This window comes from Tenrec ecaudatus, chromosome 12 (assembly GCF_050624435.1).
Source record: "Tenrec ecaudatus isolate mTenEca1 chromosome 12, mTenEca1.hap1, whole genome shotgun sequence".
In the NCBI taxonomy this organism is placed as follows: domain Eukaryota; kingdom Metazoa; phylum Chordata; class Mammalia; order Afrosoricida; family Tenrecidae; genus Tenrec; species Tenrec ecaudatus.
The window spans coordinates 29,066,531-29,088,190 of NC_134541.1; the positions used below are offsets into that span (position 1 = coordinate 29,066,531).

Consider the following 21,660-nt stretch of genomic DNA (forward strand, 5'->3'; position numbering starts at 1 on the left):
TTCTATACAAGATTCAACTATAGAGCCATGGCCCAAAAAGGAAAGAGAAGGAATAGTGCCGTAAGGAAAATTCAAAGAGGATTTAACAAGGTGCTTGTCTTAGCAAACTCGGGCTGCTATCACAGAAATACCACAAATGTGTGGCTTTAACTAACAGGGATCTCTTTTCCCAGGGCGCAGGAAGTCAGAAGTGCAAATTCAGAGTATCAGCTCTCGGGGAGCAAGCCTCTCTGTTGTCTTTGAAGCAAGATTATTGTCTCTTTTGGGCTTCTGCTCCTGGGCAATCTTCCTCTCTCTTCTCCCACCTCTATTAGCTTGATTGTTTCATTGCTTTGACATCTCAAGGGTTATTGACTTAAGAAACACCCTATCTTAATTCTGTCTCATTAACATAATGCAGACAACCCATTCCCAAATGGGATAAGCAGTCTTAGAGATTAGGATTTACAAACACATATTTTGGGGATACAATGCAATCCATAAAAGTGACTATACAGAGGGTGGGCGGGGTGGGTGGGGGCAAAGGGGGAAAAAATGTGTGCAATGGTACAAGATCATCACAGGGGACAATGTAGTGCCCTGCGACTCTGGGACTAGTGCAAGCAGGCTCAACGATAAAGTAATGAAAACTGAGAAAGGACCATTTTTTGAATTGTGGCTTTCAATCAAGTGACAAAGCCAGCTAGAAGCTATGGCCATGGGGAGGAGCATGATAAACAATTGTGTTACCCCAAAGGGGAAGGAAGGCCAGTGATGCAGCCGTGTAGGTAAGCAAGCACCCCCAGTTAGAGAATAGGGTGGGCAGAATAGGGGCAAATCTAGAGGAGCAAATGAAAGACCTTCTTCAACCTCAGAAGTCTTGCTAGTATACCTCTTCCACAATTCTACAAGTGTCCAGAGAGAGCCACTAAACTTGACAATTCTCCCCACTTTTCACTAATAATGCACAATGGACAAATTTCTCATAAATATGGTCACTTACCATTCCACTTATAACTGCTTAAGATTCCTTAAGACTAGTCCCTGGAAAAGGAGATCATGCTTGGTAGAAAGTCAGGCAAAAAGGAGACCCACTATGGAGTGGACTATCAACAGCAGCTACAACAGGCTCAAACGTCCACAAGACTTGACAGTAATCTTTTGTACACAGAGAGGCTGGCTATGAGTTGGAACCAACTCAATGGCACCTAACAAACAGACTAAGGAGCTATGTTTTGTACCCCTAACAGCAAGGCTCCAGATCAAATCCCACCAGGTATTCAATGGGGAAAAGATGAAGAAGCGCCAGCTTCCATAAAGGTTTCAGTCTCCAAAACCTTAAAGAGCACTTCTACTCTCTCAGAAGGGTGCTGCGTTAGAATCGACTGGATGACGGGAGTAGCCTTGAAGAATCAGTCATTTATATACCCTGGAAGGTCTTCATTCCTAAACACAATCAATTATGAAACAACCAGTAGACCTTCAGGATCAGTAACAGGAGTGATGGCTCTCTGAGAATGGAATGGAAAGGGGTGTGCGTGAAAGGGGCAGCTGCTATAGCACTGATGACTATATAACCCCACTTGAGGGGAACGAACAGAACTGTGTGTGAATGGATATAATGGATGATATAAGATGCAGCAAGATAATTATAGTAATAATAATAAGGGTTTGGGGGGGAGAGGTGAAGGGGAGCTGACATCAAGGAGTTCAAGAAAGAAAATGTTTCAAAACTGACTGGTAGCAATTGTATAATACTGCTTGATATGCGGGAACTATGGAATATGATATCTGTAAGAGTTCCCAATTAAAGGATTTAAAAGGTCAGAATTGACTCCACGGCAATGAGTTTGGCCTTTCTGTTTGAGGGGCTGGGCGTACGTGCAGGTGGGGGAGGGAGATAATGAATGACTGTATAATGGGAAGAGTTTCCCTTTGGGATAAACAAAGTTCTGGAACTAAACAGTGGTGATAGGCAAAACCAAAACTCACGGCCATCTAGTTGAGTCCGATTCCCGGCTGCCCTATAGGATGACGCAGAACTGCCCCAGTGGGGTTCCGGGTTGTAATTCTTTTTAAGAACAGAAAAACCTCATCTTTCTCCCTTAGAGTAGCTGGTGGTCTCCAAATGCTGACCTAACAGCTAGCAGCCCAACGTATAACCTACTAGGCTACCAGGACTTCTCGAGGTAGCGGTGATAATTGGTCAATATTATAAGGTACTTCATGCCACTGTACTATACACTTTAAAGTGGATACAACAATAAACTTCATTGTCATCACAATAAAAAAATTATATTGAGAGCCCCAGCCCCCACCCACCAAAAAAAGGAAACCAAAAGGGCAGAGTTGCTCAGGGATAAATTTCAAAAGTCAGAAAAGGCAAATGGAAACAGGAAATACCAGGGAAGTGGGCAGAGCGCTGTTACATTGTAGGGATTAGTCAATGTTAGGAAACAAAATTCTGTATGGTAAAGTAACCTGGCTCAGTATATTTTCACACAAACATATAAAAAGTTTTAAAATAAAATAATTTGTATTCCCTTCCCCAGCCTTGGTGGTACTGCGGTTAAAGTATTCAGCTGCTAACCAAGAAGCTGACAGTTCAAACACACTAGCTGCTCTACGGAGAAAGATCTGGCAGTCTGGCCAAAGTCCTGTAAGACAACCCTACTCTGTGCTATAGAGTCACTGTGGGTTGGACCCAACTTAATGGCAGTGAATGAGTTGGTTTCCCCAAGACTTGGGAACATTCTACTGGTACGTTTGTTTGTTTGTTTTTAAATCATTATATTGGGGGCTTAAACAACTCTTATCACAATCCATACATAAATCCATTGTGTCCAGCACATGTGTACATTTGTTGCCCATTCTACTTTTAAGCATGACACTTCTGTCATCTAACAGTCTCCTGTCCCCCTAAACTGCTGATACACTCATGCTGCAGAGCTGGTTGGGGTTTTGAAGCTTTACAGCGCAGATCATCTGTTTTACATTCAACAATTTATACACATTTCATTTCAACTCATCCATTTCAATCCCCTCAGTTATCATCACTTCCTCCCAGTTTCCACTGCTGCTTCTTTCTTAACCCTCAGTCCCTGCATACAGGATGCCCCTTTCATCTGTGTTTGTTTAATGTAACTCAGTCTAAATTCAGTCCCAGACCTGAAGGGTGACTGAGGGTCACAGTCTTGGGGTTTCCCAAGTCTGATCTCATTTATGATTTTGAGTTCTCTTCCACTTTTCACTCCCTTTTATGCCAGGCCTTCTAATTCTGGGATCCTTCTTAACAATTCAGGGCTTGAAGGAGACTGCTTGGTATATTCACATTTAGCTTTCAGGGCTCCAAGTGCCCATCTTCCTATTCTGCATTAGCCTAAACTAAAAGACATGGCAACTTTGTAAGACCTGGTGATAATCATATTAAGTATAAATAAACACCTGGGGGGATGGGGGTGGACCTTGCAAGGCAAAACAAAATTGCAAACAGTACAAGCCTCAAAGAACTTATATTCTTAGATAACTCAGGTGACAGAATTAATTAAGTCCCACCAGAGAAAGAGCTGGAGTGCTATGAAAAGTTCTGGAACATGATTCCTTGCCATCTGGCCTCTGCCAGGCACAACTGCAGCCAGAATTCACTGGCCCCACCCAGGTGCTCCATAGCTCCAGATCTGAGGAACTACTTACCAAGCCCTCAAGAGCCTCCAAGTTTCCACACCCCACTACCTCAGCCAGTAAGTCTGCACCACCTCCTCCTCCTGGAAAAAGTCCCACTACTTCTTTAAGGGAGCTCTGGTGGCAGTGGTTACACACTGGACTGCTAACTAGAAGGTGATCAGTTCAAAACCACCAGCAGCTCTGCTGGAGAAAGACTACTCACTCAGGGAAAGAGTTACAGTCTCGAGGGGAGGGGGGGGGTACTTACAAAAAGAGGAGCAGATACCACGGGCTAAGTAGAAAGAAACTTTTGGAAATGTTGATGGCAACATATGTCCAAGTGTGCTTGATACAACTGAATGATGGATTGTTATAAGATTTGTAAGAGTCTCCCAATAAAATGATACTGGAAAAAAAAAGAATGATGAGGAAAAAAAAGAATGACAGTCTAGGAACCCCAGAGGCAGTTCCACCCTGCCCTATAGAGTCCCTATAAGTAAGAGTCAACTCAATGGCAGTGAGAGTGAGTGAACTTCTTTAAGGACCGGTTCAAATGTCACCTCCTTACCTGGAAGCTGACAAAGCACTCAGCCACGCCCCTCTGACATACCAAAAACCTCAGCTTTAAGAGTTTTTGTGAGGTCCTAAATTGTCATTGTATCCTCAGTCACAAGCAGCGCCCAAAATATGACTCTATTTGCATTACCATGTATGTTTGCATTAACATATACATACATTATATGAACATATATGTGGACTAATCTTTGACATAGAAGTGCAAATCAAATAGGAATTCTCATCTCAATTTTACAAATGAGAAAAACAAAATGTACAGAAAGGTTAAGTAATTGACCTTTAAGTCTTGAGATACAAGGCCTGCACCTAGGCAAAACTCCAGAGTGAATTTCAAAAGCTTAAAATTTCAGTCTAAGCCATTACATCCTACTGCCTCTACTGAATAAGCAAGACGCCCCCAACAACTCCCAAAACTGATGGGTGGAGAGGATAAGGCCACCTCTAAACCACTGGTCCACCCTAGTCGCTGTAATGACTGCTCATAAGGGAAAGTGGAAAAGCTAACACTGGGACTGCCCCTTGCCTGCTTTTGCTCATCCTTCTGCAAATGTCTTTTTCTGCACATGGTAGCTTAAAATAACATAGAATGAACACTGAAAACAGTTGTGGCCACTCCTCTAGTCTACGTCCTCAGGGTCTCTGGGTCAGGGGCTCAAGCTTTGTCTCAGGGCAGAGATCCCAGCACTGATAGTTAAAAGCATTAGCTAATCAAGGCTATAGATAAGCTTTTGGAGGCAATGGTTTACTCAGCTTTGTAAGCCCAACGTTCAGTAAAGGGTTAAAAAGCCAAAAAAAAGCCTTCTCGGTACCATTCCACTTCAACAACTTGCCCTCTAAAACTTTCCCTCTGTAACTATAGGAAGCACACTGGCTCACTTATGAGTCAATTCCAGCTCACAGAGACCTAACAGAGCAGGGTAGAACTGCCCCTTTGGGTTCTTGAGACGGAGCGGCTGGTGTTTTCGAACTGCTGACCTGGTTAGCAGCCCGAGGTCTAACCATTATGCCATCAGTGCTCTACTGCCTAGGCAGGTAATATAGAATTCTCTGAGGAACAGTAACACATGCACAAATCCCTAACCGAAGTTACATAATAAAACAAAAAAAATGTCCTTTCAGACATGCTTTTCAACTGAACACTGCATGAAAGAGATTAAGATTTTAAGTTCACATCATGGGTCCTTTCACTTTACTGAGATGGGGCACCTTTGCCATCATACCTAAGGTCACCTTTATCTGCCTGCACCAAACCATCAAAAACAATTAAAGGGTCGACTAGGATGAGGCATTGGCTGGCTGCATCTAAGTGTTTGGCACCATTTAATGGGTGCCAAGAGAAAGAAGCGAGGTTGTAACCCTTTTGTGTTAAAGAAGGTAGGCTCCGCTCCCACACTGCTCTGGAATCCCTCATCTACCCAGTCCATGCTGTGTGCCCTTAGAGAGAGCCCCTCCCTCCCTCAAGCTGCATCACCTGCAAAAATGTGCATACTGAAGGTAAGTACTTCTTATTCTGGTTGCCACTAAGCTTCAGGGAGGGATTTTTCTGTCTCTTCATTTACCCGTTCAACCCCCAACTAAATTCAAAGCACGTGTTTGATCTATCTTGTTTGTTGCCACTCTATTCCCAGGGCCTAAAAGGCTCCGTTTCACTTAAGAGATGATTTAATAAATATTAAATAGACTGCAAAATACCTGGACCTCACAAAATGTTGGCCGCCACTAATGCCTAACGACAACCAATGAAAATTTTATTTTTGGTATTGAGACACTCTGCCTGTGCCCACGGATATCACAATGCTCGGGGGCCACTGGATCAATGCAGGTAAGGCGTAATTAACAATTAGATCAGAGAGACAACAAATCTCTGGGAGGAAAAAAAAAAGGTCTTAAACAAATACATAAGCGCTGTCTATTTTAGAGGTTTTCTCCAATGAGGTTCACACTGGATACGGTTTAGTAACGATTGCAATGATGAGTTTTCACTCGTGTTATGTACCAGGCTCTGTGCCAAGCATTCTACTGGCCCTTCAACAAAATCGGTAGAGGGGGTAGGGAGTGGGGAGCCGAGGGGTGCAGGGGGAAGGATCTGCAATTCTCCTTACCCCCATTCTGCAGACGGGAGAACTGAGACTCAGAGAGGCCCAAGGTCACCATAAGTGGGGCCGAAAAGTGGGGGAGCTGAGACGAGAACCCCGGCAGCCCGATCCCTTCTAAGCCTGTGCTCCACGGGCCCACCCTCACCATCGACACACGCTTCAAAAATCCAGTATAGGTAATATTTCGCCGGGCGCTGGACTTTCTGGTCCGAGCGACGGAAGAACAAAACAATACTTGTCTGCAAGCAAGTCCATGGAACGCTCGTCCGGCCTGAGCTGCGAGGCCGCAGTCCCAGTTGGGGTGTGTGTGTGTTGTTGTTTTTTACATATCGTGAACCCCGTGTCCTCCCTCTGGGCGGCGCGGGAAGCGCCGGGCGACCTCCGAAGCCCCAAGAGGCCAGGCCCACCGTGTGACCTTGGGCCCGCCGCCCTGCTCCGGCCTCAGTTTCCCCAGCCGGCCTCGCTCCCGGGCCTCCCGGGAAGCCAGCGCCAGTGGACTCGCAGGCCCTTCACACGCCCCCCTCAGCCGCCCGCCTTCCCCCTCCTCTTACGCTGGAAGGCGGCCGCTCCTGGGACGCCCACCATCGCCGCGCGCTCAGCCGCGCGCCGCCCGCCTCAGCCCACGGCCCCGGTCGCTCGCAGGCGCCACCGCCGGACCTGCAGCTGCCGAACTCCGCAACGCCACAGCCAGCGCTCCCACTGCCGCCGTCGCCGTTAGGCCGCGCGCCGCCCCGCCCCCGACTAGGCCCCGCCCCGCCCGCCAGGCACGCCCCCGCCGCGCGCTCTCGTCCGTGGGACCAACGCACGCGGAAACTGGGCTGCACGTCCAGCTCCTATTAAACCCCGCCCCCTGAACTGCCCCGCCCCTTCCGCGCGAACCCACCGCCCTATCCCGGTACAGTTAGCTTCTCAGGACCGCCCCTCCTACGTCACGCGCGCCAGTCACGCACAAGGCCCACACTTCTGGCGCTGGTGTTCCCGCTGTGGCAACCGCTGCTGGCCAGGGCGGGGCGGAGCCCCAGGGGGCGGGACTTAGGGAGGAGGAGACAATGCTTCACCTGCGTTCTCCAGGTTCGGCACTGGTCCCATTTGCGAATGCCTTGGGACAAATCTTACTTTCGCCTTTATGGCCTACAGCGTTCTAATGGCCTCTAACATATCGTCAGAATACTAACAATATAAATAAAAGTTAGCTGGCAGTAATATTTGTTGAGTTCTTTATTCAGGTGCTATTTGTATTTTCTCCATTCAGTTTATCCTCACAAGGAAGGAGGATGATATAGTTTTTCCCTTTTCAGAGAAGTGAAAGGCCTTCCCCACGATATTCACAAAAAGCAGAAGTGGACTAGAACTGAACTAGTTTCCCCCCAAGACTCAGGTTCCAGCGTCTTAAGTTTCGGGAATTTCAATATGCAGATCCCTCTATGTACATCATAAACAGTAAAAAGACAAGCAGAAGAGAAATATTTGAGATTTAACCAAAAAAGAATAAATATTCAGAATAAAGAATACTTACAAACCAAAAAAGGGAAAAGAAAGGCAGTAAAAAAATAGTCAAATTGAATGAATAAAATCTCAGGAAAAAATCTGGTTATAAAATCATATTAAAATACTCAACCTCTCAAATTACCAGGAAAACAACAAAACAATGTGTTACCATATTTCATGCATTAGATTGGAAACTTCACTGGAGAATCTGAATCCCAGAGAAACGTTTGCCCATGTACACAAAGGCTACATAGGTAGGAAGTTTATTCCAGAAATATTTAGAACAAAAACTGGAATTGGTTAAAAGTCTTCCAGGTAGAGCTAGTGAAATAAAACTCTAAAGAATAATATGAGGGCAGGGGAGCATTAGAAGTGATTGTGATGATGTATATACAAGTCTTTTAAAAAGCTATTTAACTATGGAAGTGTATAATATGTGAATATTATATCAAGAAAACTACTAAAAAATTCGAAGAAGAAAGTAAATGACCTATAATTACCATGGGTGAAGAAAGAAGAGTTTTTGCTTAGGGGGCATTGAGTTTATGTTAATGGTGGTAGAATAATTTAGAAAAGAATATCAGTATTGGTTGTACAACATGAGGAGGATAATCAATAGCACGAATTATACATGTAGAAGTTGTAAAAGAATGTTTTGTTCTGTATAATTTTGCCACAATTAAAAAAATAATTACACAAACAAAAGGAATATGCACTGTTTTAAATGTAGGTAGCTTGCCTTTCTTTGGAAGGTTTCATAAGTTGTCTAAAATAATTAATGCAAAAATAATGATCTGATATGTAACCCCCCCCCCACCTAATTCACAATTGTTAAGAAAGTTTCTTTTGGGGGGTGGGAACTTGCCCAAACATATTGTGAACTGAAAAAGCAAACTGAAATTCTATTCTTTCATTACCATCTCATTATGTGCCAAACAGCAAAAATATGAATATATATTTGCATGTTTATAAACCACCAACTTCTCCTCAGGAAAAGACCCCAATAAAGAGTTACAGTCCTGGAAACCCACAGGGGCAGGTTTACCCTGTCCTATCAGGTGGCTATGAGTTAGAACAGAATTAATGGCAGTGAATGAATAAGTGTACAAACCACAGAAAAGTGCTTAGAAAATAAACAGTGGTTACATGTAGGGATAAAATGGGTATCGGAACAGAAGGAAGAAAATATTTGAGATACTTCACACCAAGAATATGGGATGCATTCACATGTTGTTTGTGTAATTAAAAACAAGATTTTAAAAACAAACTGCAGAAATAACAGGTTTATATTTAAAACAACCATGTAATGAGCAATCATAGGGGAAATTCTACCCAAAGCATTTGAGGGGAATCCTACAGTTTCACTAAGGGATACAATGAAAGAACCCTAAAAGGCAATTAAGCATGGAGTTAAAATGAAGTGTCACTTTTGTGACAATCCCTCTAATATACCCATTTAAAAAGTCAAAATAGCTCAAAACAGGAATCTTGTAAAAAATACAGTAACACATGTGAAAGATTTTTTTCAAATTATCAAATATACTGTGTTAGTCTGGGTAGGCTAGAGAAACACACTCATATACTCAAGTACTCTCTCAATGCAAGAACACTTTGTTCCATTAACCTGGCATTCCATGATGCTCACCTTCCCAACACAATCATTGAAGACAAAGCGGATGCATAAGCAAATGTGGTGAAGAAAGCTGATGGTCCCCGGCTATCAAAAGATATATCATCTGGGGTCTTAAAGGATTGAATATAAACAAGCAGCCATCTAGCTGAGAAGCAACAAAGCCCACATAGAAGAAGCATGCCAACCTGTGTGATCATGAGGTGTCGATGAGATCAGGTATCAGGCATCAAAGAACAAAAAATTGTATCATTGTGAATGAGTGGGGAGTGCAGAGTAGACACCCAAAGCCCATCTGTAGGCAACTAGACATCCCCTTACAGAAAGGTTACGGGGAAGAGACGCGCCAGTTAGGGTGCAGTATAGCCACGATGAAACATATAATTTTCCTCTAGTTCTTTAATGCTTCCCCTCTTCCCCAACTATCATGATTCCCAATTCGACCTTACAAATCCAGCTAGACCAGAGGATATACACTGGTGCAAATAAGAACTGGAAACACAGGGAATCCAGGACAGATAAACCCTCAGGACCAATAATGAGAGTAGCAATACCAGGAGAGGAAAGGAAAGGTAGGGGGAGAAGGGGAACCAATCACAATGATCTACCTATAACCCCCTCCCTGGAGGATGGACAACAGAAAAGTGGGTGAAGGGAGACATTGGTCAGTGTAAGATATGAAAAAAATATTATAAATTATCAAGAGTTCATAAGGAAGGGAGGGAGGGGGAAAATGAGGAGCTGCTGCTACCATTGGCTCAAGTAGAAAATGTTTTGAGAATAATGATGGCAACAAGTGTACAAATGTGCTTGAGATGATAGATGTATGTGTGGATTGTGGTAAGAGTTGTATGAGCCCCCAATAAAATGATTACAAAATAACCACACTCATACGTGCTTAAGAGAGAGTTTTCCATAAAGGGTAATTGTACATTAAGAAAGCATCCATGTGTCTTGTCAGTAGAGTGTCTTCAAGGGAGTGAGGAGAGAGAGAGTATGTGCCTCCCATCTCTAAGGAGGAAAAAAATACAGGAGTTCCCAGAATTCTCAGAGGGAAGGCCATGCCCACACAGAGTCCTCATTGGTTATGACCCAATTGACAGACTAGACTCCACCCTTTCACTCTTAATCCTCTCAAATCCCAAATTGACACCAGATTATGTAGCTACCACTGATACCAGATAAAGAGACTAACAGATAGCCAAAGGAATGCTGAAATGCATGTATTTATAGAGAATTTAATTAATGATTTTTTTTCTTTAAGCTGTGGATCTGACTGGTCTTTTAGTTAGTGGACAGACTGTCCCCACATTTCAATCAACTTCTTGAAAGACCAAAAATCTTCACATTAAAAAAAAAACCACATTGCTGTCCAATAGATTCCAATTCATAGTAACCTATAAAGTCATACAAAAGATGAAAAACTTACATCACATAATTGACCTCAAAGCAATGCTATTACCCAGCTTTGTGTGTGGACAAAGGAGCCCTTATGGCACAATGAGCTAAGAATTGGGCTGCTCTGATAACCACAAAGTCACCAGTTCAAACCCAGCCACTCCTTGGGAGAAAGATGAGGCAGTCTGCTTCCATGAAAAGACTGACAACCTCAGAAACCCTAAGGAGAGTTCTACTCTGCTCTATTGGGTCACTGTGAGTTGGGATTCACTCTGTGGCCATAAGTTCTTGGGTGTGGACTTGGATGAGGACTGGGACCTTCTCCTTAGGAAGAAATGGGGGGGGGGCAAGGAAATTCCAATAACAGTACATCTCACTGCATTTGAAATGTGGAGCCCTGGTGGCATCGTGGTTACGTGTTAGGCTGCAAGACACAATATTGGCAGTTCAAAATCACCTGCCTCTTCAAGGGATAAGGGGCTTTCTACTCCTGTAAAGAGTCAGAACCCCACAGGGACAGGTCTACCCCATCCTATATTCAACTATGAGTTGGCATCAACTCGACGACCGTGAGTGAGTTTATTTGGGCACAACAACAACGGATACGAACCAAGTGGAAAGTCCTTGGCCATATTACAGGATGTTGGGGTGCTCCCTGGGGCCACGCACTGTCCTCCTCACGGACTAGCATTTACTTTTATCTCCGCCGTTCTTTAATCCTTTGTCAAGTGTCAAGCGATGCCAATCTTGCCTCTTTTTCTACTTCAATTTACTCTTGGCCAAGAAAGGATAGGAAGTAACTAAGTTACAGTCCACCTAGAAGCATTTGTGGTGGACGATGGATGGGCCGGTCTCCTAGTACTGCTTGTGGACCCACACCTGCTGGTAGGTAGACAGCGAGGCAGGGAAGCTGGAGTCGAGCTGCATCTACACGAGCACTGGGGACCAAGGGGAGCCATGATCATGATATCCGCTGTGCTGGGAACCAGGGCGGTGATCTCCATCTTGCCTGGTGACACAGTGGTGTCAGGGCGCACCACTCACTGGGTTGGTTATTTGGAGCACAGTGACGATGCAAACATTTTAATTTTCTGAGGATGCAGAGAAATGCTTGTTGAATTAAATCTGGAAGGAAAGAAGGGAAGAAAGAAAAGAAAGGGCAGCCTAGCAAGAATAATTAACCTTCCAAAGGTTAGGCTTATAACCACAAGGTTGGTGATTCAAACCCATTAATCCCTCCTCAGGAGGAAGATGAGGCAGGCTATCTACTCCCATAAATATGTACAGTTTTGCAAACACATGGAGCGGTTCTACTCTGTTCTGTAGGATCACTGTGGTCAGAATCCACTCAGTGGCAATGGGTTTGCTGTTGGGTTTAAGACCACCTGAAGGGGCCCCAATGGCAGTGTGTAAAGTGCTGAGCTGTAAATCGAAAGGTCAAGAATTCAGTTCCAACTCACCAAACTCTCCGTGGGACAAAATTTTGGTTTACTACTTCTGTAAAAAATTATAATCTTCCCTTGAGGACTGATAATGAGAGTAACCATACCAGGAGAGGAAGGGGAAGGTGGGGGGAGAGAGGAGGAATCAATCACAATGATCTTCCTATAACCCCCTCCTAGGGGGACGGACAACAGAAAAGTAGGTGAAGGGAGACATCTGTCAGTGTAAGACATGAAAAAGTAATAATAATTTATAAATTATCAAGGGTTCATGAGGGAGGGTGAAGGAGGGAGGGGAAAAAATGAGGAGCTGATACCAAGGGTTCAAGTTGAAAGAGAATATTTTGAAAATGATGATGGCAATGTATGTACAAATGTGCTTGGCACAATGGATGGATGGATGGATTGTGATAAGAACTACATGAGCCCCCAATAAAATGATTTAAAATTTTTTTAAAATTATAACCTTAGGTGATTTACTCTGCCCAGTAGGGTTGCTATGAGCTGAAATTGACTGAATGGCAATGGGTTTGCTTTGGGTTTTTGCAGACCACATAGGTCAGAACCCAGTCAGCAACACACAACAACAAAAACAAGACCGCATAGCTATGCATAACTATGAAGCAGTGGAAGGTGTAAAAGGCTGAACATAGAATACGCTGCACAAATTTGTTAACAAACATTTAGTGAGAATCTTGCCCTGAGTCAACAGTTCTCAAAGCAGGTTATTGTCAAAATTTCCCGAAGAGAGAAATTGATTCAGAAACACATTCACAGGCCGGGTTGGTCAAGAGGGCCCCAGGTCTGGAAGCACAATAGGTGCCCAAGCAAAACAATCTCACCACCATCCAGTCAATTCCTGCTCATAGCGACCCGCTAGGACAGGGTCGAAACTCCCCTGTGAGTTTCTGAGACTGGAACTCTTTTCAGGAGTAGAAAGCCCGGTCCTCCCAGGGAGCAGCTGGTGGTTTTGAACTTGGCAGTTAGCAGGCCAATTTGTAACCACTACCCCACCAGGACTCCTTCACAAAGGGCTGCCTACCCTCCCAGACATGGAGGGAAAAGAAATTGTCTTGCATTTTTGCATGAAGACTCGCTTGTCCCAGCTTGCCTAGTGAGTCCTGGCCGGCGGCTCCATCACCATCGCTCTCACCCTAGCCAGACAGGCCTCTCCTGTCTTCGTGGGCATCAGGCTCTGAAGCTCAACTCTGGGAGTCATATTCCTCCAGCCACACAACCGACCCTCATTCACTCGACACATCCTTCAGCTATCAGTCCAGCTGGTGCTTCCTCAGGGAAGTCCTTGCCAACCTGCCAAACCTATCAAGACTCCTAATATCCATTCCACTAACACCATACACCTTTTCTTCATGACACATAATCCATTAGGCGTTTTCCATTGGTTTTCCATTCTTAGATTGCCATCTGACTTTCTCTGTAGTCCTCTTGGTCTGTCAAGCAACAATTTGTTGTTATTGTTGTTTACTATTGTCACTGCCATCAAGTTGATTTCCAACTCACTGCCATCAAGTTGATTTCCAACTCAGACACCTAATCGGACAGGGTAGAACTGCCCCTGTGGGTTTCCAAGACTGTAACTCTTCCCAGGAGGAGGCCACCAGGAGGTATTAAAGTGGAGGTATGCACAGGTAGGGTGTGGTTACGATAGAGAAGTCTTCCCACCCTTCTCTCCTCCCTGTCCTGTATGCTTCGGCGTCATAAAAAGGATCCTCCAAGAAGGGAGCCATTCATCCATCAAACAAATATTTATCAAGCACCTTACCTTGTGCCCTGTGCTAGGATACCCACTAAAAAGCTCACTGGCATCAAGTCAGCCCTGATTCATCACGATCCTTTGGGACAAAGAAAGGGGGACCTGCCAGCTGTTCTGTGGCAGAAAGAAGAGACAGCTTGCTTTGGTCAACTGTCCCTCCGCTCGACACAGAAGAGCTGGCAGGCTCCACTTTCCAACTTCTTGATCAGCTGCCCAATGTCTAATCACCGGGGCTTCTGTGCTAAAATCGAGCGGTCAATAAATAGGATCAGTTTCCTGCCTCCATGCAGCATCATCCATGGGATGAAACCATAAAGAAAGTGGAGTGGGTGGGCACCAGAGAAGGCCTCTCTAAGGAAATTATATGGGAGCTACACCCGTTAGGAAGTGAGGGTCTCAGGCAGTGGAAATCGCGAGAACAGTGGTTCTCAACCTTCCTAATGCCCCGACCCTTTCATACAGGTCCTCCTGTCGTGGTGACCCCCAACCATAACATTATTGTTGTTGCTACCTCATCACCGTCATTTTGCTACTGTTATGAATCGTCATGTAAATATCTGTTAAGGCAAGATGTATTTTCATTGTTACAAATTGAACATCATGAAAGCATACCGATGAATCACAAAAACAATATGTCATTCTATATGGTGAAATATTTATTCCTAAGGACAAGTAAGCGAAATTTTGTCTTGAAGCCTGGTGTAGCATGGGTAACAAACAGTCTTCCCTCCGGTACTTGTAGGTGGGTGTATCTGCATGTGGGCAGACCCGCCTGGAGACGGATAAAGGATGTCTTGGTTCCTAAGACCATCGGAATATGTGTTTTCCGATGGTCTTAGGCGACCCCTGTGAAAAGGTTGTTTGAACTCCCCCCCTCCAAAGGGGTCGCGACCCACAGGTTGAAAACCGCTGAGCTAGAGCAAGTGCTCAGGTAGAGGGAACAGCATGTGCAAAGGCCCCGAGGAGGAAACAGGACTTCGGTGGTTGAGGCAGAGGCAAGTCAGTGAGACTAGAGCAGCGTGCAAGGGACGAGCGTTGCTGGGAAAAGAGAGGTGGAAGGGAGCAGATAGGACAGGACTCTGGTGATCCAGGAAGAGGATGTGCCTTCTATTGTAAGACCAACGGGAGATTTTGCAGCGTCTGGAGCAGGGAAATATCTTAGTATGATTATGTTTTGAAAATGTGTTTTCACTTACTGTGGGGAGCATAAACTACAGAGTGAAGAGGTTAGCCGGAATAGAAAACAGACATTGCGGTTGCCAGACACTTCGAGTAGGAGAACAGGATGGCTGTACAGGGATCCTGGAAAAGTCTGGGGACTGAAGGAACTCTTCTCCAGCTTGAGCGTCAGACTGCTGGCGTGACTGCAGGCATCTCTCGGCACTCATTGAGCTGTACAGAAAAAAAGGCAAGCTTCTTCATGTGAATCCTTTTGCCCTGTCTGACATGCATCATAAAAGCCATTTTATCCAAAGTAAAGAAAAAGCCAGAAGCATTTTGCAACAAGCAACCTCCAATAAACTAAAGGCCGTATGCGTTTGTAGTTGTTGTTAGATACTGTTCATTCACTAGTATTCTCTCACACTCCCCAGTTGGGGATGAATTGCTCATGAAAATAGGAAGTGTTTTCCTTTATTGATATGTATGTAGAAGGAGTCCGTTCATCTGCCTTTCAGTTTGTTGTACTGTAGCATGTAAATCCTTAAAGAGTAAATTGAAAAGCTGACACTTTGAAATATAATATACTTACATAGCAGTGAGCACATATCTCAGTCATACAGCCGTACAAGATTTTTTTCCCCAACTTAACCCCGGTAACCACCTCTATGAGATGTGAGACACCAGGAGCTGAAATGAATTTGATGGAAATGGGTGGGTTGAACCACGGCTCATTTCAAGATAAAGCTTGTATTTGACCAAAGAGGGCATTCAAATGGTCACCAAACACATGAAAAATCCTCTTCATCTCTGGCCATCAGAGATACACATCAGACCACACTGGGGTATACCACTCCAGTCCCACTAAGATGGCTAAAGTACAAACGAAACAAACAAACACCGAGGGAGCGGGGAGGGAGGCGGAGGGAAAAAAGGAAAATGAGGAGGAACTGGTTCCAGGAACCCAAGCGGAAAGCGAATTTTGAGAATGATGAGGGCAACGAATGTATAAGTGTGCTTCACACAATGGATGTATGTATGGATTGTGATAAGAGCTGTATGAGCCCCAATAAAATATAAAACCAAAACCAAACCAAACAACAGTAGCCCTGGTAGCACAGTGGTTAGGCTTTGGGCTAACTGCATGACGGGCAGTTCAAATTCACTAGCGGTTCTACCTGAAAAAGATGTGGCAGTTTGCTCCTGTTATGACGCCCAGCCTTGGAACACCTATGAGGCATCATACTCGGTCCTACAGGGTCACTCTGAGTCAGATTTGAGTTAACAGCAGTGAGTATGGGTCTGGTTTTTACATAAAAGCAGATTCATAATTGTTCTGTCCCAAGTTGACAATCTGACCTCAGAAAGTTTGGTAAATTCACAGTATACCTGGTATGCTGAATTAAATTGTATCTCCGCCCCCCCCAAAAAAAACCAACAAAAACAGAAAACAACAAATATTGGTGAGGATGGAAATGTAAACCGGCAATGGCACAGCTGTGGACAATGTTGTGGCAGTTCCTCAATACGGCTCCCAGGTGTAAACCCAGGAGATTTGAAGGCAGAATCTAAAACTGAGACTTGAACAGCAGGGTTCATGGCAGCACGGTTCACAACAGCCCAAAGCTAAAAACCACCTGATTGCCCATCAGCAGATGGGCAGACGGTATAAACAGACTGTATGAACCAAACGGGATGCTGGGCTGTGCACCTACAATGAGCTACGACTCAGCCAGTAGGAGAAATGAAGTCTTGGTAGACGCTGTGGTGTAGGTGGGACTGGAAGACATTATGCTGAGTGCAATAAGTTAAGCACAAAAGTATAAATAGCATATGATGCCCTCATCTATATAAAAGGACCGGAAAAGGCAAAGGTGTAGGGAACAAAGTTTATTAGAGGTTATCAGGTTCCGAAAGAAATGGGAAAAGGGGGCTTAATAATAACAGGAATATTAGAAGAGAATGAGGGCAGCATATGTCCAAACACGCCTGATTCAATCGATGTATAGATTGTGATAAGACTTGTAGGAGCCCTCAATAAAATGATTAAAAATAATAATGGAAATATTCCACTGATTCAGGGTGGGACTGCACAGTCAATTCTTGTAATGGTTGTCAATAAATTGTATATCTCTAAAAAGTTGAATCTGCAAAAGCTGTGAGGTAGAAATATTCACAACAAAGACAAAAGAGTAGCTGCTGAGACAGCTTATGTACAGCTAAGATCCTCACGGGATTTGGTTCCTTGGTTTGGAAGTTTAAGGTTTCGTGGGACAGCAGTGCTTCGGTTCTCCCTCACACTTCTTAGCATAAGGCCCGGGGTCTCTAAAGCTTGCAAGTAGCCATCCAGCCAAAGCTCAGTGAATTCTCTTCACAGACCTGGAGCGCAGAGGAAGGAGAGTGGAGTCTAGGAGGAGATATGGACCGGGTGGCTAATTGCCTCCAATGCCAACTACTTTCTTTGTCATGACACCCCCAAGAACCTGGTTACCATAACTGAACATGTTGATCAAAGATCCTATAACAGACTCCTGATTAAAAGAGGGAAAATGTAGAACAGAATTTCAAATTCTCACAGACTCTAGACAGGGCATCATGAAGGGTAGGTGAATCCCTGAAACTATTTCCCTGAAGTAATCTTTAAACTTTAAACCAAACTGTAGTTTAGCTTAACGAGGAAAAAAAAAAAGTCTGACTTGAGCTTTGTGCTCTTCTAAGAGCTATCTATATGTGATCAAACTCACAATAGCAACTTGAAAGACCACATAAGAACCTTTAAAAAAATTTAAAAACTCCAGGACCTGATGCAAAGGGCTTAAGTGGAGAGCAAATGCTTTGAAAATGATGAGGGCAAAGAATGTACGGATGTGCTTTATACAACTGATGTATGTATATGTATGGATTGTGATAAAAGTTGTATGAGCCCCTGATAAAATGTTAAAAATAATAATAAAAAAAATAAAAAGCTAAAAAAAATAAAAAGCTGAAGAAATCCTAAAAAAAAGAATTACAGGTGTGCTTTATACAACTGATGTATGTATATGTATGGATTGTGTTAAGAGTTGTATGAGCCCCTAATAAAATGTTAAGAAAAATGTAAAAAAAAAATTTTAAAACTCACAAACCTACTGCCATTGAGTAGATTCTGACTCATGATGACCCTACAGCACAGGGTAGAACGAGCCTGTGGGTTTCCAAGTCTGTAGCTCTTCCAAGGAGTAGAAAGTCTCATGGCTTATTCTTCTCCAGGGGAGTAGTTGGTAGTTTCAAACGGCTGACCTGATGATTAGCAGCCCAGTGCTTTACCACTATTACCACCCGGGTTCTCTTAGATAGGAAGCTTAGTAGGAAGTACGTGTAGTTAATGGAAGAGAAGCAATTCAGAAATGGAGAGTGGGAATGATCGGCTCATGTAACTTGAAGAACATCGTCAACGTTACTGAAAAATGTATATGCAGAAACCATTGAATTAGTGTATTTTAAACAACAGCAACTAAATGTTTTAAAAAATTAAAAACCTAACACTATCTCATTCTCTCTCTCACTCACTCACTCTCTCACTGACTCACTCTCTCACTCACTGACTATCTCTCACTGACTCACTGACTCACTCACTGACTCACTCACTCACTCACTCACTCACTCACTCACTCACTCACTGACTCACTCTCTCACTCACTGACTCACTCACTCACTGACTCACTCTCTCACTCACTGACTCACTCTCTCACTCACTGACTCACTCTCTCACTCACTGACTCACTCACTCTCTCACTCACTGACTCACTGACTCACTGACTCATTCTCTCACTCACTCACTATCTCACTCTCTCTCTCACTCACTCACTCACTCACTCACTAACTCACTCACTCACTCACTGACTCACTATCTCACTATCTCATTCACTGACTATCTCACTCACTCACTCTCTCACTCACTCACTCACTCACTCACTATCTTACTCACTCACTCACTCACTCACTAACTCACTCACTCACTCACTCACTGACTCACTATCTCACTGACTCACTATCTCACTCACTGACTATCTCACTCACTCACTCACTCACTAACTGACTAAAAACAAACAACAACAACAACAAAACAAAAAAAATTAAAAACCTCAATTTTTACCGGAAGTTCCATAGTGCCATAATATTCCTGTCAGGAGCCCATCCAGAGGTCACCAGGAGTCTGACTTCCACGACTATTGCCTTTGGGAAGCATCCCTTCTGAGAGATCACTTACACAGAGTATAATTCATCCATTTGAAGGATACAATTCAGTAATTTTTAGGAGATTCACAGACTTGTGCAGCCACCACCAAGATCTAATTTTCGTCAGAAAAAAACCTGTCCCTCCTGTGACTCTCCATCCTGACTTCTCTCAACGTAGTTTTTTTAATTGACATTATTCAGATATACTTTATGTTCAGTGAACGACATTTATTTGAAATACAGTTTGATGAGTAATGGAGACCTGTGGAATGTCCACCACTAACAAGAAACAGCCAATTCCATCGTCCCTGAAAGACTGCTTTAGCTCTCTAGCAATCTATACTTCTACTCCTGGGTCTAAGTAACTATTCATCTGCTTTCTGTCACTGGGCCTTCCTTTCCATTTTCTAGAATTTCATCCAAATGTAATCTCATAGCATGAACTCTAGTGTTGGGCTTCTTTTGCCCAGCATGGTTTTGAGATTTATCTAAGTTGCTGTGTATATCAACCATTTCTCTAAATTTTATCAATGACTACATTTTATTTCATTAGAGAGAGCTATCACATGGAGGTTTTTTTTTGGGGGGGGGGGCGTGGTTAACGAAAATATTCTTGTAGAAGGCCTGGGAAGGGCTGCCTTCAAAGATACAGGCTTCTTAGTGGCGATACTGGGAGGGTGCAGGGTGAGTGGGTTGGAAAGGGGGAACTGATTACAAGGATCCACATGTGACCTCCTCCCTGGGGGACGGACAACAGAAAAGTAGGTGAAGGGAGACGTGGGACAGAGCAAGAGATGACAAAATGATAATTTATAAATTATCAAGGGTTCATGAGGGAGTGGGGAGCATGGAGGGAGGGGAAAAATGAGGACCTGATGCCAGGGGCTTAAGTGGAGAGCAAATGTTTTGAGAATGATGAGGGCAATGAATATACCGATGTGCTTTACACAATTGATGTATGTATGGAGTGTGATGAGACTTGTATGAGCCCCTAATAAAATGATTAAAGAAAAAAGCCAGTCAGGGTGCAGTATAGCACCAATGGAAAAAAAACAAAGATACAGGCTTCTTAAGGTTTATTGATTTTCAAAAACAAAGATAATAAATTAATCTCCACAAGCACACCATCTCTTATACTTCTTAATCATTCTGGCTTGGTTTGGGGTGCAGGCTTGTTGGGGATGAAGGAGAGTGTCTCTGGGAACAGATCAGAGCAGGATTCTTTGGTCACTCAAGGTCTAACGGGGCAGGTGATACTCCAGTCTCAAGAGTCAAAGGCAGGACGGCTGCCCTGTAAGCGGAATTTGACTTCATCTTGGCCATCGCCCCATTTTCCAGCTGAAGAAACTGTGGCTAAAAGAGGTTAGGAGATTTGCCCTGAGTCAAAAGTTTGTCTCAGGCTACAGAATTCAATTATTTACATTCTTTTTTTTTTTTTTTTTTCCTTTTTTACATTCTTTTACGACCTTCTCCGGGAACTATTGGCTTGAACAGAGCTCAGGAAATTGCCTTGGGCCCTGGGTAGTTCTTTCCTGGATCTAGGAAGCGTTTCTCTTCAGCCAGAGAAGAGGCCAATGAAGATGGGTGGGAGGAAGAAGTCTGTGCTGCCTGCCACCTGCCCTGGCCATGCCTTTTCTGCTAATAACCACATGGCCAGGCCAGATGACAGTCAGTGAAAAGAAGCCGTGTCAAGGTGTATTGTCTTTGTTGAGTACACAGGAGCCTGAAATGACCATGACTGTTTAGCAAGCCTGTTCTGTGAGCCAGGGAAATACGTGGCATGACTGGGACCTTTCGTATAAGCTGGGCTTTTACTGCAAAGGAGGCTGAAGCATTCAACAGACGTCGGAGGAGAGGAGCAAGTTGACTTTCAAGGCTGTTGATTTATAAAAGTCACAATCCTTTATGATCCAGAGAGGAGTTGGGAGCACGATCGCGATAGGGAATTGGTATTCTGCACTTGATCTTAGCCAAAAGGCCGAGAAGCGATGGGAATTGGTATTCTGGATGACAAGGTTAGGAAGAAAATAAAAGCCACTCCCAGTTCTTAGCACTGCTGCAGGTTTGTTGGGATCAAAGATTCCCAGAGTTATCTGTCCTCATGTTGCTGGCGTCAGATGCCCTCAGGTAGGTCCTGACCCACAGCGACCCTCTATGCACCACAGATGACCTGCACCACCTTCACGATTGACTGTAGGCTTCAGCCTGTTGTTGCAGCCGCTGTGTCACTTAAACTTG

General features: G+C 44.0%; 1 protein-coding gene across 4 annotated transcripts in view; it reads right to left on the bottom strand.

Annotated features, from left to right (window-relative positions):
- The window catches only part of CBFA2T2 (CBFA2/RUNX1 partner transcriptional co-repressor 2), a 166,230-nt gene extending 159,212 nt beyond the window's left edge, over positions 1 to 7,018 (bottom strand). For all 4 annotated transcript variants that reach the window (XM_075563777.1, XM_075563775.1, XM_075563776.1 and 1 more), the window contains exon 1: positions 6,866 to 7,018. In XM_075563777.1, the coding sequence (XP_075419892.1) occupies positions 6,866 to 6,899 (34 nt within the window). In that variant the 5' untranslated portion in view covers positions 6,900 to 7,018. The remainder of the gene's footprint in view (positions 1 to 6,865) is intronic.
- Positions 7,019 to 21,660: the final 14,642 nt, after the last annotated feature.